A 17,621-nucleotide genomic window follows, 5' to 3' on the forward strand; every position below is an offset into this window, starting at 1 on the left:
GCTGACAAAAACTAGGGAGAGTTTTCACAAAGCCTCAAACTCCTCTGAAAAGAAGTTTATCTCTTGCAAAAATCCAATTTTTTACAAAAGGGCTTAGTTTTGAGTCACTTAAACACCCATTACATGTTCGTCAGCTTCGTTTATAAAAACAACAAAACATGTTTGTAACATAAATTCTATTAGAAGTTAGATTCAAAAGTTATACAGTATAATGACTCGTTTTGTTTGGTTTTGCAGATTAAAAAAAAAATAATGCTACTAATCTTACCTGCAAGTTTTCTAAGTGAATCGTCGGAAAAAAATACCATCCTCCTCGTAATGATTTTTTGGAGTTTGATACGAATATAAGATAATAAAAACAACTTGAAATACAGAAAAATATAAGAACATTGTATGTATATCAGCGTTAAAATATTACTGTAATCCCAAATAGGGATTGGTGGTGGGGTATGAAAATGTTTAAAAGTGTGTGACTTTACACTGGTCACGTGTACTGAAGGTTATTTGAAAATGTACAGCCAAGAAAAACATAAAAGTCAATAAATTCTTAAAAGTCAATGTGTAGTCGAGGTTGATACAAATTCAAAAACGATCACTTATGGTATCGTTGAACAAATAAAATATGCTTTTTATTTTTCACTGCCTTGTGTAAAATTTAAAATCCCAACGACAGTTCTTGGATGCATCGAAAACATAATTGATATATAGATATAATAAATCTACATATTGTTAAAATAACTAGATATAATCGATAATTTAATCAATATTTCGATCAAGTTATCGATGTTGTAGGTATCTTTTAAAATTACACTTATCGCCAAGTAATCAGACTATTTTACCCACAATCCTCCACGTTAATTACAGACACATTCCCATTGGTTCTCAGCAACAATGTGCTAGATTCCTCCTATCAGGAGCCACAATTGTCTATTGTTTCCCACCTGACAAAGCTGTCATTCGATAACCATCTGATATCAACATGCTTCTCCTTAGGGAGGTTGATACACGACGATCGTGCTTACAGACATTCTCTTTTCGGAAATATTATCTAATCATAATAACACAACATTAAATAAACCGAATATCGACCAGGTATTATTAGTCTAAAGTTATTTGTGTAACTGGTGTACTCGTGCTATGCACTATATTTTTCCTACAGTTACTATAAAACATAAACAATTGTACGTATTTACATGTTATATTTTACCATGTAGTTTCACGAACTAACAAATTATATCCTAAATTAAATTGTCTCACAAACAAATCAAAACCTAAAATGTTTCACAAATTATTAAATCAAAATCTGAATAAAACAGGTTGAAATATTGGAGTTCGGGAAAGTAAAATGAGTGTGGCAAAGTGAAATGAGTGCGGAAAATTATGTAAATGCAGCAATTGGCTACTTTGCGGGCTATAATCAGTGCAAGAAAGGTAACTGTAAGGAAAAGTGTTTTTCTATTGGTAAAGCTGCAAGGTTGAATTTAAAAGCGACCGTCAACGTAACAACGTAAAATTAACCAGGGGGGACTATTATTCGTCACCAGGTATTTGTATGGGTTAATACTGTATATGAATAATCCAAATTCAAACTGTTACAAAAAAAGTGCGTCTGGCAAAAAGACTCAATAGAATGAAAGGACTAGTATACACTAATAATTTAATTAATATATTGCACTTACAAAAGTACAGTTTATACAGTATTTATATTTTATCTCACAACTGTATACAAGCCTAATGTATGTATTGTTGTGTTATCATCAGTTGTCAGTTGAGCAGAGCAAAAGCTTTGCTTGTTGCAAACACCGCGCTTCGCTACGTATCTGTGGCATTGTTTAGGAACAATAGGGGATGATTGCGACTTGGGCCTGCTGACTGGCAAATCTCTCACTGAAATAGTGCCAACTCCTGACGTAACATTGCTGTATAGGTTAAAAGTAGATAGTGTTTCTAAACGTTATAAACTATTTGTAAACAAATTTAGGATTTGCTTCTTTAATTTGTACTAGTTGATCTGTCCGTGCAACGGGGCAAGGAAATAGAATAATTACTGTGGAGACCCACGTCTACTGTAAAAAATAGTTACACACACTCATCTTGGAAATCATACAGGAAGGTCGCAAACTTACTTTTTGCTTATTTATATGAAAGTCTTTTGTGAAGTATTGTGTGATAGAAAAAAACTTATAGTCCTGTAAACATGTATAATGAGAATAATAATAATTAACTCAGGTAAAATCAAACAAACACATTATAAATAAACACAAATATAGCAGCTGTTGCATGGTAAATATTTTAAATGTGGTAAAGTACAGCCTAAAGCTGACCTGGGGGCTTGAGGATCATGACGAAATGATGTGGAAACAAAGCTATCGGCCATTTCAAACTCACAATTCATACTTAAGGATGTCATATTTTGAATATACTACCAGGAATATAATTTATTGTGTTTGAATTATTATATGTGATAACAAAGACAACTAAAGTCTATTTAAATCAGTGTTATGTATTATTGCACGTATCGTTAATGCACAGTAGTGTATAATGTGTTTTACAAGAGTATATTAATTGTTTCTAAACTCATCCGTAAGCTGGGTTTACCCGATGCCAATTGTCAGAAGACAACCACACTCATATGAAATTTTTGGCTTTGTGTAAAAACTTTAGGCCAACTGCCCTCACAATCGCCTTGAAATTCAGTAGACTGAGGACAACGAGGAGGACATATCCGTCCAAAATGTGATGACGGTTAGCGAAGACACCATTTATAGCCACATTTATACATTTATATCCACTTCCTCACCTTCTCCTCGGTAGCGATGGCGAGGTACCTCCTGTGCTGGTCGGGTGGGATGTTGAATGCCTTCTGGGCGTAGCTGTACAACTCGTCCTGGTAGTGGGAGAACTGACCACTGGAAGCACCGACCTTGTTGGTTATCGTGTAGAGGACTTCTATATACAACTGCTCCAACTGAAACACAGTAGGGAATCACTGCAGACATTCATTTTGTAACATAAGTTTGTAATATTGCCTGAGCACCTTTTTGACATTAGGACCTGAGAACGTTTGTGACGAAAGAACATTAGAAGATTGTTGACAGGGGTGCCCAGAGGGGGGGGGACTGTGGCGCGTTTGCGCCACAGGAATTTTTGGGGAGGACTTTTTTTGGGGGCTGTTGGGGGGACATTTTTTGCTAGCTATCATAATGAATGTATAATTTTGTATAAGTAGTCTGAAAAGTTTTCTAAGTAGTTCACCATCAACACCAACAACATTTTGCCATTCGTAATTAAGATTGCTTCTAAGAATGGTAAAAAGAAAAACACACCTTGTCAGGCAATCCTTAATATTCTAGTGTCGAATTTTACTTGATATATATGTTTTGGTGGTTCTTAAACTCCATTATCGTCAGGCTTACATAAAGATCCACTTCTGGAGTTGTCAAGAATACGTTACAAACATTTAATACAAAACACGAAACGTTTACCGATATGCCTATCAATTCACGCGTGTACATTGCCGTCGGCAGGACTGGAAGTAAACTGAATCAGGTTCAGGTTATGGCGGAGACGGACTGACGTGGTCTCTAGTAGATTGTCGTCTGCGTTTTCAACAGCTGATAATGATATTGCACTATTGTAGTATTGTAATGACTGAGAAGAGTGTTGAAAATATTATGGAATTCATAGTTAATCGAGTGTTTTCACTCAAAAATTGTGTGCTGTACCTAGTTTTATGTATTTATAAATTTCAAACTCTTCAAAAGTAATTAATAAATTTCCTTTCGCGCAGTACTGTAGAATTTCGAGACCATTATTTATATCCAGCATATAAATTGGTTATTATTGTCAATAATTTTGAATGGAAAACTCAATTATGAATCCCATTATATTTTCAACACTCTCCTTCGTCACTACAATTAGTCCAATTTCAACTTAGTTCAATTAGTGGCTTTTGATAACACAGACGACAATCCAGAGACCACGTCTTTCCGTCATAACCTGATTCTGTTTTACTTCCAGTCCTGCCCGCGGCAATATACACGCGTGAATTGATAGGCCTATCTGTTATCGTTTCGTGTTTAATGTTTGTAACATATTCTGACGACACCTCCAGAAGTGGATGCTTTTGTAAGCCTCCGATGGTGGAGTTAAAGAACCGCCAGAACATGTGTAGCAAGTAAAATTCGACTCTACCTTACATATATTATTAAGGATTGTCTGACAAGATGCGTTTCTACCATTATTAGTCATAAGAGGCAATCCTGGGGCTATCAAAATGAATTTATTATAAGATTACTTCATCACAAAAACCTTTTATGCTGGTGGCAATCAAGGAATTCTGGGTATTTTGTCCGGCGATTTTTGTAGAAGGAAGCCGAGTGGCGAGCAACAAGTCTGTCCTATTTCTTGACTCTGCCTATAATTTTGAAATAAGATAGCCTACTTTTTGCCAAAGTATTAATAATGCACTTAAACCTGTTTGAATTCTTAAGCCCCGTAAAATTAACGCCACCATATATATTGTACAGTTACAGTACCTACTATGTTGGAGTAGAGTGATTCACCGAGTATATTGTTGTACGTTTTGAAGACATTTTCTATTGCAATACTGAGTAACTGTTGGCTGATAATACAGATTCTGAATTGTAAATTGAAAAACTTCTAATTCGTCCATTGGTTAGATATAATGATATATTGTTAAATGACGTTTACTATTAAATATTTAATTTTGATTATCAGAAAGTTTGTTTTTCTTTCCCTCAACTTTTACTAAATACTTTAAATGCTCGTTTTATGAAGTAAAGGGGAAATTTACAGATAAATTGGCGGGGGGAGGGTATGTTTAAATAAACGGCAGTATAAATGGGGGGGATACTCCTTTGGCTTGGGGGGGATTGCGCCTCTGGGTTTGGGGGGGATGGGCACCTCTGATTGTTGACAACATGGCCTGATAATGTTAAAACAAAACCTATCAACGTTTTTGACAGCGGAACTTTTTCTCTCTCATGACGACACCTAAGAAAGCAGACTTGACGGCAAAGGAGAAATCACCAGGTACATACCATTACGTCAACAGCTCAACAAAATGTAGTTATGCAACATGTTTGGGTAACCCTTACACTTTGTTTAACTGTTGACGTAAAAGTAGGTAGTTTTCTAATTAAACACAGCAGGAGAACATAATCAATTTCAATAATCAGAGAGATTTGTTTTTTTAGCAGGAGGAAGAAATATATAATAATATTGATCAGCCCAGGCTTGGAGCAAATTTTGCACGTACCTGTACCATATCTGATATCTGTAAGAATACTTATAATCCAATATGATGCATGGTTTTTTTTTTTTTTTTTTTTTTTTTTTTTTTTTTTTTTTTTTTTTTTTTGGCAATAGGATATCAGGTGATGTTTTAATAAGGAGCTCATGGTTATTCCCGTGATGCCACATCACGCCACCTGTTCCAACACTGCCTAAATCCCTTCTCTTCTCGTCATTCTACACCATTTCTCTGGTCAACTCTTTGCACCCTTTGTTACTACACTACTTTTGTTAAATTAATTGTCTTTGTTAGGTCCTTCTGAGTAGTTATAATGTAACTTGTGTTATTGTTGTACAGCTCACCCTTAATTCCCAAGTATAGTGGTTAAGTATAAATTATTTTTGTGCGACAAAATAAACAAAAAGATGAAAAGAGACAAATAAACATAAATAATATGAACCACAATGTATTCATACTTGGGCCACCTAACTAAGCATATTAATGAGACATTAATGTTCGAAAATCTGTTTTCATCCATTCCATCGCTGAACAGTATTGTTAAATATTCTATATAGTCCAATAAAGAAAGAAACATAATTTTTACAACATCAAAAATAACATTTAAATGTTAGTAGGAGAGTACCGTAACTACTTAGTGAAACTGTGATTGTAAGTGAGGTATATTTATGTAAAAAATTACTAACTGACTTTTGTTATGTTAATAATATATTGAAACTAAAATAAATACATACTTTGCTATACGTGTATACTTTATTAGCATAATGAAAAACATAAAAAAGACTGTACATGTACAATCTTAAAATCATAAATGCAACTAGATAAAAACACAGAGTAAAATGCTCATATTTTTTACATGGGGAGGTCTTAAAATTAATTGCAAGTATATTAAAAAATCTTTTTAATTTAGCTTTTCTTCTTTCTGTTAAGAAACGTCATCAAAAGGGTGATACGAAACTTTTAATCCAACTCTTAAATCATGTTATCAGCTTTTGAATCGGCTTCCCTGTCTGTAACTCCTTTGGGAAATTACTTCTAAAACGGTCTTATCTAAAAGTCATCTTATTTTCGATAAACTCAAGAAACATTTCATTCTATGCAAATACTACCTCTCTGGAATTGAAAAGCAACATTTACATTTATTTTATGTCATCTGACGAAAGTTTATTTGTTATTTGGTTTTAAAAAATTTTGATGAGATTCTGTATAACATTTTGAAATTTGTCACAGTGAACACGCATTAATTTTCCGTAGTAATGTATATTTTTCGAGCATATGCGTAAGAAATTACATTTATATTAAAATCCACTCCCAGCAGCCTCACAAGTGCATTTCCAAAAATAGTACGCAGGTTTACCACCACAATGTACCCTAAAATTATCATTTGGTTATATATTCATACAATAGACCTACACCGAAATCTAAAGTTTACAGGTGTATATTTGTAAACTATAAATTCACATAAATTATTCCACATAAGAAAAGTATTTCACATAAGAAAAAATATTAAAAGTGTAACATATTTGTCATTTTAATTTTCATGGATACAAGTATGGAATGAGGCTATTCCAATCCGTTTTTAATTTCACATTAGCTCACTAGCTCAAATAGCAGCTCGGAAGAATTTATCCGAATTAATTTGATCGAATAATAATAACTAATAACCCATTTTAGGTCAAGAAACAACTTAAACAAAACATATTTCCCATGGTCCAATTGAGCGGGTTTAAAAACCATATTTAAATTCTACCCAGTCCAAAGAGCCCCATTATACTCTGCATATTTATAACTCACTCTAAAGTAAACAAATGCACTGATTTTCCTTAATAAAGGATAAAGTTGATGCACTATTGTAAAAAACATGGTATAAGTTAAATATCGACAAATTATTACTATTGCAACTCGAACTTGTTACCTCTTCATACATAAGTAGAAATGTTATATATTTTTTACTAAAATGAACGCAACGAATTATGTAAAACGTTACAATGCATACATGTTTAGGTTTGTTCCCAATCTGAAGGTTATTCGGATTGGAGAGCGTGACCGGAATGTACAATCCGACCAAAATTAAACTTTGCAACAACGAAAATTGAGGTGTCAGGTTTGTAAAGGATTTAGTATTTGACTGTCTTAAAAAAAATCTATATGTTTCTTAAATTATCAAGCTACTCACATAACTTATGCAAAAGCTATAAGAAGATTCAATTTCCCAGTTGTTATTTAGAATTAAAATAATAGTATACCGTCACAACTTTTGCTTGAGATAAAACTTTCAGTTTTCATACTTTCAATACCGTTCAATTATTAAAATCTTTGAATATTAAATGACAAACATCAACTATAATATTGTACAAATCTAAAATCAAATATAATATTTTTATAGAAACCTAAATGTCGAAATACATCCACCTGTGAACAAATATAAATGTAATAAAATAAAGCTATAGTGTACATCATAATTTTCATCATTTGTCCTAGCTAAATCGAAAAATACAATTTTATACAATAAAATATAAAAAGGGTTTTTTCTTTTGGCATGAGACAATGATCTAACAGCTGTTAGACAGGCTGACCAACGCAAAGGACTTAATTAAGGCTTAAGATCGCTTTAAGACCACACGTTAACATCAAGTACCTTCCTATTGAAACTCCAAATACCTTGGTGTAATACATTAGAATGATTAACCTAATTAGTTAAGATAATCGATATTACACATTACAGTAAAAAAATTAAACTATGTGTACTTACTACCACCATCGTTAGACATTTTAAAACAAGTTAGTATATTGCAAATGAACTGTTTAAATATTCATAGCATAAATAAGTGGGAAAATGTTGTGGATATGTTTCTAGAAAAGAATTCAAGTAAATTAACTATTCAGTGACAAAAACTCCAAACTTGTATATAAGTAAATGGCTATGGTGTCACTGTATTTTAAAAGTGTTGACGATGTTTAAAGGTGCTTTACCCAGCCCAATATTTAACGGATCTCACCCAACTTAACCCATTGTATGTTGGGTCAAACGGGCAACACGACTTTGTTCTTTGACCAATTGGAGCGACCGGTTAATTTGTATATTGACATATAAGATTACGATTAAATAATTAAGAATTTATTAATTAGTTATTCGCAAGAAAACAATATTAAGACATTTTGCTGTAGAATGCTTTTCATTCTGTGGCACAATGCTTGCAGATTGTGGGAAGGACTAAGCTAAGCGATTTGTGAATAGTTATTTAATGAGAGAAATATTTTTAAGTTTCACTGTTAGATATTTACAAAACACTTTTTTGGATATCCATATTTAAAAATGCATACATAATGTACATTAAAATGTACATTTTTATGTGCATGTGTGTGATTAAAAGATAATTAAGAAAACTAGTTTTGAAATAAACATAAAAAGTATTGAAAGAAGACAGCAACGTAACTTAAAATCTAACATAATATTGCGAAATTAATTTGAGGACCAACTGAGCAAAACCTAAAGAAAAATAAGATACTTAACAGTGAAAATATATAAATCATTTTTAGAGAATCCAAGTGTTTTAGGACAAAACCGAATTTGAATTACTTCTTTTAAGTTTGATTAACAATTTTAAAATCGTAATTTATATAATAACTATTAAATTGTTTTAACTGAGTATACTTAGCATCCTAAACCCGAATACAAGCTAATTTTGCTTGTTTGTGTTAAGCTTTCGACTTCTGAAAGCATTTTGTTAAAAATTTGAATTTAAGGGCTTTTAAGCCTACTACAATTTTGCCGGTGAAAGCTAATATATTGGGAAAACTCACATGCTATACCAATTGGATATTAAATATTTATATATTGACTTTAGGGATTGCTATAATGGTTACAAAATAGCAATAAAGGAATTAATAACAAAAATAATAACATATGCATTACAAAAACCAATATACTAGAAAATTATTGTACAGTATAAAGGAAATTACGTTCGTCTGATTACAATTAAGAAACAAATACGCAGAAGGTAAAATACCAACCATTATGGAAAACTTTAACTGCTTTCATCTAAAGTAAATCTTTCTGTTAACATGCAAACTTATATTGATCTTATCAATTATTATTTTCATCGATTATTGACCAATGTTAGTTTAGCTTCATCTATACATTTACCTAAAGAAAGTTGTAAAGGCAAACAAGAGAGCGTCTTATTTTAATAATATATAATTTATAAATACTGTACTTTGGAACATTTGACTTGACTTGTGTTAACAGGTTATGATGCGTCCACACAATTTAGGTGAACTGAGGAAAATTATGAAGCGAAATAATAAAAATATCTCATGGTTTAAAACAAACAATTATTGTTGGTTGTTTTCATATGACAAACGATGCCTGTATCAAGGGAAGTTAATTGTCGTGGCTCAATTTCGTCCAAAATGAAACAGCAAAATTTAATAACTACGTCACTATACACTGTAGTAATCAGAATGGTTTTAATAAGGCCTCAATTATTATGCAACTATAGTCATATTGCAAACGATTCCTATTATTTTTTGCTAAACGAATGTGATTATGGCTATTTTGCATTTAACGTCGTATGTATTAGCTAGAAGGGAGGGCATTAGTTTCTTCTTTACACACATTGAGGGTACGCTATTCACTAGTTTGTGATATCAGGACGATTATTGCAATTAAATGCTTCGATGACAAAATCAAAGCATTTATTACAACACAACAGAACGAGCCTGTATTCTTCACAAGAAAACAACGAACTAAACTTGATTACATTCTTCCAATTAGCACACTTGGTATTTAAATTTACAATTGGTATTACAATTAATATCTCAATACTAACTAGTGTTATCACTGTGCACTTAAACTTGTGTATGATTGAATTTTCACCCTTACGATTGCTTCATTATACTATTAGACTATTAGATTCGATAGTCAACGATTTATAGTCAAACTATAGTTATAGTTTATTATAGTCATACTATTAAGTTCTAAGTAGCACCTTGTGGCCTGATGGAGACTTCATTTGAAAGTATAAGACAGACTACAAGAACTCCGGCAATAAAAGGCATTAAAACAACTATTATGTACTACAATTGGTGGGTAGGATAACAAAATTTAATCAATCCCATTTGTTATGGTAACCGATTTCTTTTGGATTATACATGTCCCTTAAGTATTTGTTAACAAAATAAAAAGATTAAACTCAACCGAGTACAGCTTGGTTCCTCGCAACTATTTTTTTTTTTTTTTTTTTTAGGTTGGCGACCTCTTTTTAACCTTGCATTCACCCGCCCACATAGACTACACATCTGTGCATGGAACGTATCCAGCAAAGCAAGGGGTGAGCCGGTACAGTACGAAGGTGAACTGTACTGACAAATTTTAGTAGCAGTGACCAGGATCCGAACCCACGACATCACTGCCTTGGCCCCGAAGTCCGCGACGCTACCGACTGAGCCACCGACTCACCAATTGAAGTTAATAAGGAGTTAGCAAACCAATTATCCTTTTGAAAAGTTACATCATTAAATGTGATAAACATTGAAACATGTTATTTTTTAACAAAACCTATTTAATAAAAGTTATTTTAAAAATGTATTTCTATAAGTTAAAAATTAATGTTTAGAATATTATTCATTTCATTCAAATGTTAAGAAAGGCATCCATATTCGCCAGCGTTAAAAAGATGAGCAAGACAAAGTTTGGTTTTTATTAAACTTCGCCAACTTCTAGACTCTTTTATTGTAGCTTGTCAAATACCAAGTCTAATTATTAGTTTTGATGTGATTAAAACTTTCTTGTATACATTTTGGTTTTTATTGCATCTTTGCTTATAATTTTCAGAGGCGCTTGTGTAGTTAGGAAAAATAATCTTATATTGTAGAGATTTATTTTTGTAAATACAAAAAGCCTTATTAAAAGACTCTCTAGTTAAAATGGGTGTTACCGAATGTTTAAAGAGTTCAATAACCTCTTGAGGTTTTTCGTTCAAAGAAACATTTTTCAACAGCAAATACTGTAAAATGAAAATACAATGCTTATTCTGCTCTCTGCAAACCGCTTCCAATGATTCTTACTGTCCAATAGCTGGGAAATGTACCTTATTTTAAAATATTACCTTTAAATTAATTATTGGTCATTCGCTACAGAGAAGTATCAAACGTCATACTGTAAAATAAAAATCATAATGTAAAAACGTCATACATGTATAAGTTTAGTAGTTCCTTAAATTCTCAAAATAACCTCTTTTCACGTATCCAAATGAAACGCACCTCTAAATATAAACAGGGTGTTTCCAAATTGTCTGGACATATTTTGTGGACTTGTTCCTTGGGCTAAGACAAACATAAAATGCCATATAAGTACGGGTATAAACAGCCTAGATTTCTGTTTGTCGGTCTGTTTGTGATTTTTAAGAATTATTTTATATATTGGGCATTTTTCAGGATAGAAATTTTAAAATTATTGGTTTAAGGTGTTTTTTTGTAGGTAAAAAGAGCTTACAAAGTTTCGTTCCAATAACTCAAGCCATTTCAATATGGCGGTCATTTAAAAATCTTTAGTGCCGAATTTCATGAAAACCGTAAATGTTAGGAAACAGTTCTTCACTCAAACAGATTGAGAATTTAAATCCAAATCAAATAAGACCATGTTTGTTAAAATCGGATGACAAACATCCAAGTTATCAGTTTTTTCTACATTCAGTTAAGTAGTTTAATAGGACTACCATTACTGCTCTGTTAAATAACAAATATTAAACGATATGGAAGTCCTATCATAGACTAAGGAACGAATTAAATGGTGTTCTATTATCTGTGGTCCTATTATAGTATATTGCGTATCCGAATGTAGAAAAAAACTAATAACTCGGTTGTTTGTCATCTGATTTTAACAAACAAGGTATTATTTGATTTGTACTTAAATCTTCTATATTTTTCATCCAAAAACAACTTTCTTAATTTTTACGGTTTTCACAAAATTTGGCATTAAAGGTTTTTAATGGCCGCCATATTGAAACGGCTTGAGATACCAAACCGAAATATACTAATTTTGAAACTTCTATCTCGAAAAATGCCCAAGATATAAAATAGTTCTTAAAAATCACAAACAGACCGACAAACAGAAATCTAGGCATTTTAGAACCAAACTTATATTGCATTTTATGTTCGTCTTAGCCCAAGGAACATGTCCAAAAAATATGTCCAGAATATTTTAAAACACCCTGTGTTTTTGGTATAGCAATAAGCTATACCAAAAAATATGTGAAACTTTGTACAGTAGGCCTAGTTTAACAGTGTAAAGTTTCCCATCCTTTTCCAGTCAATTAAACTTTATTCTTCAAACAAGATGAGCTGAGTAATTTTCAAAATATTACCTAGTAATAATGTTTACATCCAAGGATCTAGCACCAGTTAAACCAAGCAGCAAGACATAATTAAGGTTTAAAGTCAAGCTTTACTTTTGATTAAACACGTAACTACACGTGTCAGTCCAAAACAGACAAATCTAATTACAATGTAAATGAACATTCAGTCTTGCTGTGACAACTGCATAATTAAAATATCCAACGAACAATTCAATTGTTTTTACAATAATTTAAAAGTAATCAACTCCCTTTTCTAATGATATATTAAAATAATCATCAATCAGTAGGATATTCGTTTTGTTAGTGTGTTGTGTTAAAATAATTAGTGACTGTGTCGATTAATTACACATTTCATATATTTTAACTTGTTATTCCAATTTATTTAACGCATTTTTACTTCTTCATAACTCATTCATGTTTTATCTCTAAGACTTAAAAATGTAATTAGGCCTATCATGAGTATTTTACCACATCAAATATTAAGAAAAACACTTAACGACAACACTACTGGTTTCATAGTTGTAAGTTTGCCAAAGATTGACTTCGTTGTGTGGGATTTATCTTAGTAAGCCTTTAACAACGAAGTTGTTACTTATCTATGTAAATAGGCCATGCTGCAGGATCCATGACGTCACACTAGTGGACAGATTTCATTGATAAATTCATTGCCATCACAATTCCCATATGTTTTAGGTAAATAAACAAGCTGGTTGTTTGTAAGATTTTAATTGCAAGAGTTTAGTACAACTATCCTATCCACCACTGTGACGTAGCGTTGCGCTGCCCGTGCTGCAGCATGGCCTGTTTTTTTCTAGTGGGGCCTTGGTAAATAGGCAATAATGTTTCTTTAAAACCTTTGTTCTCAGCTTGTGTGTATCGCATTGAAAATCAACGCATACTGTTGGAAATATATTTTCCTGTAGATATGCAGAATCTCTTTATAAATTATAAAAATAGTCTCAAAAATTAGCACAAAAAATGAATTCATTTTTTTAATTTAACATGGCTTATGGGTTGCTATCCTGGTGACGAAATAACATCGAAATATAAACAGAAAATCCAAACAAATGTAAGAAATCCCAATCATATGTTTTATTTACAGCGTGGGGTGAAAACAGAGAAGTCTGCACATTTAATTATTTGGTCGAGTTTTCGTCCACTGGATGACCTTTAGTAATAAATAGGTCTAACTAAAACTCCTTAAGGAAAAATAATATTATATTTTATATATTATACACATACTAGAGGTCGTCCAGTGGTCGAAACTCGACCAAAAATATTTAATGTATAGACTTCTTTATTTTAATTCCACACTTTGAATAGAACATGTGATTGGAGTTTCTTCCATTTGTTTTGATTTTCTGTTTATATTTCGTTGTTATTTCGTCACCAGCATGGCAACTCATAATATCCATGTTAAATTTTTCAAAATTTTAAATTCATTTTTTGTGCTTATTTTTGAGCCTATTTTAATTTATAAAGGGATTCTGCACACCTACAGGAAAACAGCTTTCTAACAGTATGCGTAGATTTTCCCTACGATGCACACGAGCTGAGAAAAAAGGTTTTAAAGAAACATGCTTGCCTATTAATATATAGATAGATAGATGATTTTTGCCTCTTTGTAAGTATATAAAGCACTCTTTCTTTCTCTTCTAAATATGATTAACAGTATTGAAAATATAGATATTTTAGAGAAAAACAGAAGGAACTAGAAACTAATTACAGACACATTTCGTGTTCATAAAGAGGTATATGAATAAGTTAGTTATTTATTTTGTATAAGTTGCCATAAAAATTATGTTTATACTTGTGTTATTACTCAAAATTGCAATCAAAGATCACTGTTTCGGCTAGAAAATGCCTGACATGTCACCAAAAAAATAAATGAAGACAAAATCTAAAAACTTTAGAATATAATACGGATAATCCACGGATGTAAGTTTAATCAGGTATGTTTAGTGCACTGAGTCAGGTTGAAATGAAAAGCTTTGTTTCAGCTTAGTAACGATGTGTCAGACATTGTAATTATGTACATTGAAAGTCTGACTTTATGTGATTGTTCTTTACTTATTGTTAGCAGTTCAGTGGTAAATAACTTGTAGGTTTCATTTATTTAAAATATTTTTGTTGCACAAATTGTTTATTGTAAAATTATATATCTGACAAACCGGCAGAGTAAACAATAACGTATTCTATAGAATTCATGGGTAATCTATACATTGCCTGAAGTGAGTCAGATATGTTAATAAAACCATTATACAATTTGTTCCGACATTATAATATAGAAAGCCCTTTGGCATAGTGGAAAAGTATAAATATAAAATACTCTATTGCAAGAATTTTTCAGGCTTTTGTCTCCTCGTTTGGCACAATATAATCTAATCCGACTAAGTTAACCTAACCTAACCAAAAGATGGTTAAATATTGTAAAGTAAATAGTTTTCGGAATGGATTTCTTTACTCAATACTTGCCTGACACAACCGTGGAAATTCTATAGAATAGACTATGTATTGTTAAATAATTTTATACGGGTAGACTTCCGTATTTGTTGGCACAAACAACTTAATGAAAATATTGATCGATATATTGAACGAAACAATCGAATAATCGATATTTTCATTCGGTTGTTTGTGCCAACAGATATGGAAGTCTACCCTTTCATACTATTATAGCTTTATATCATATTTTACCCAAAAGATTTGAACATGCAGGATGCTCATTCGTTATATAGAACTTAATAATTTAGTTTTTTTGAAACATATCAGTCTACTTTTCAACATAAACTAAATCTGTTCTACTTAATTACTCGACATTGTACCTTACTAAAGGAGGCAAACTAAGAATGAGCTTTAACCTATAAATTGACTATTTTGATTTACAGGGCTAAATATTTGGCGGCAAATTTGCTCTGACCCGGTTGACGATGGAAGAGTATATAGATTTTGACACCGTCCGTGAAAGCCCTTATTGAAGATCAACATTGCTGGTATGTGAAAATATTTATTGAACTGGGCAGTGGAGAAAATAAATAAAATGTTCATTTAACCCTAGTGTGGTAATACCAACTGTTATTTACAACTTGTAAAATGTTGTATGTGAATTATGTGTGATTATTATTACTAGAAATGTTTTGTTTTTTATCATCAAAATGATATAAGATTTATCTAAGCTGATGTTTTTCGACACTGTTTGATAATTTTAGTGGATTTAGTAGTTTTTCATTACCGGTCAGCTAACATTTCGGCCTATTTATCTAAATTTTATTCTGTGAGAATGTTGTGTCTTACAAACTGTTTTCAAATTTCAAATTCAATAGGGGAGGGTTTTCATTTCTTATAAATGAAGATTATTTTATTGACATGAAAACCTCTTCACCATAGTGCAGGTAAAATATTTGAGTATACAATTACAATAAACTAAGTATTTGAGTATACAATAAACTAAGTTTTTTTTTTTAATTTGTAGACTAATAAAATTGGTGTTGGTTAAGAAAGCTAAACCAGTTTTTACAAGCAATCAAATTGCAAATTCATTCTCATTACCGTTTTGAAAAACACAAGTCAATAGTATATAAATTGTTATGTAATCAGAAGTAGTAATTTGAAGTAGACCATAAAAAAACTGTAAATGTAAAACGGTTTAGGTTTTCATTGCAAACCAATAATTTTTGATTATGACAATTTTATTTTAATTGCTTTCATTCATTGCAGAGTCAAAATTAATTTTAAAAGGTCGAACACGTCCTGGGTCAATGACCTCGCAGACAAATGTTGAGTTTTCAGTTAACGCTACTAACGTAACACTAACAGAGTTAATTATAAAACTTCTGTGATTCACTAAACTTGATAATGACTTCACTGGAAAAAGATCTTGGCAATTGTCAGTTATTCATAGGAGAATTATTTTTCAACCACATTTATTCTGATGGATCTCTTATTCAATTATTATTATTTTTTTAATGATTCTTAAAAAAAAGGTTCAGTACCTCACTGGTGAAACTTTTTGACCAAAGACGGATAAGTTAAAATATTTTAATTTATCATAAAAGTAGTACAAGGGCTATATGAATTGTTGTGGTTATTATTAGGTTTATAATGTGTTTTTTTTTTACTATTTGTATTAAAACTAAACAAAATGATTTATTTATTACGTTAGTATTCTCTTTTATGATCACACGTACAAATATGAAAATATTGAATATTACGTGAAGATAGCAGGTCTTAAATAAAACAATTTGAGTTTTAAAAAGTAGTCGTTTATAGGATAAATTTCGTTTCATTTTCAGATGAAATTCTACTGTTTAAAATCATCGTACATTTTAGTAAACATTGTTTTTACAAAGTAAAATACGATTTTGTCCAGTATGAAACAAATGTCATCCATTGTTGAATGTCGTATGTTTTATACACTGTCCTGATAAAAAAACCTTTCTTGTCAGATTGTAGGAAATTTTAACCAAATGTTGTCTTTAATATACAGTAAAAGATGCCTCACTTTTCATTGAAAACAAAGTAACTACGAATTTAATTATGTATTTAAATGGTTTTAGCATTCGTTTGATCATTTTAATTTTATCTTATAATTCTTAGTAGTTTTGAAATTGAAATTTTTCCGTTCATGACTCAATAAATAAATAATATTATGAAACTTAATACTTCAGTCGCGTTTCAAGAAAATTATTTCGTTGGATGAGTAATGCACTAATGATGTTATGAGTGCACAAATGTACGTCAAAGGGTGGTCTGACAACCCTTAAGAGTTGTTTTACACTAAAAGGGTACTAAAGACTCCTTAAATTGTACAAAGTAACTTTGTGGAAAACACGATCACCAGATATTCGCATATTGTCTTTCTCTCAGTCTACGCCAGGGCGACACTCATTTACCGGAAGTAACAACATCAATCGAGTTCCACCGGAAGTACACTATCCACCGGAAGTACGCTATCAGACTTGTCTTAACGTTTTCTGTGCTTAAGTGAAGCT

General features: G+C 31.5%; 1 protein-coding gene across 1 annotated transcript in view; it reads right to left on the minus strand.

The window, feature by feature from the left end:
- The window catches only part of LOC129003559 (BAI1-associated protein 3-like), a 223,564-nt gene that overhangs the window by 54,897 nt on the left and 151,046 nt on the right, over positions 1–17,621 (minus strand). Inside the window, exon 6 of the mRNA XM_054431856.1 lies at positions 2,801–2,968. Within this exon, the coding sequence (XP_054287831.1) occupies positions 2,801–2,968 (168 nt within the window). The remainder of the gene's footprint in view (positions 1–2,800; positions 2,969–17,621) is intronic.

The sequence above is a fragment of the Macrosteles quadrilineatus genome, unplaced genomic scaffold (assembly GCF_028750875.1).
Source record: "Macrosteles quadrilineatus isolate MER2022 unplaced genomic scaffold, UCM_ALF_1.0 Scaffold_9__3_contigs__length_116548681, whole genome shotgun sequence".
In the NCBI taxonomy this organism is placed as follows: domain Eukaryota; kingdom Metazoa; phylum Arthropoda; class Insecta; order Hemiptera; family Cicadellidae; genus Macrosteles; species Macrosteles quadrilineatus.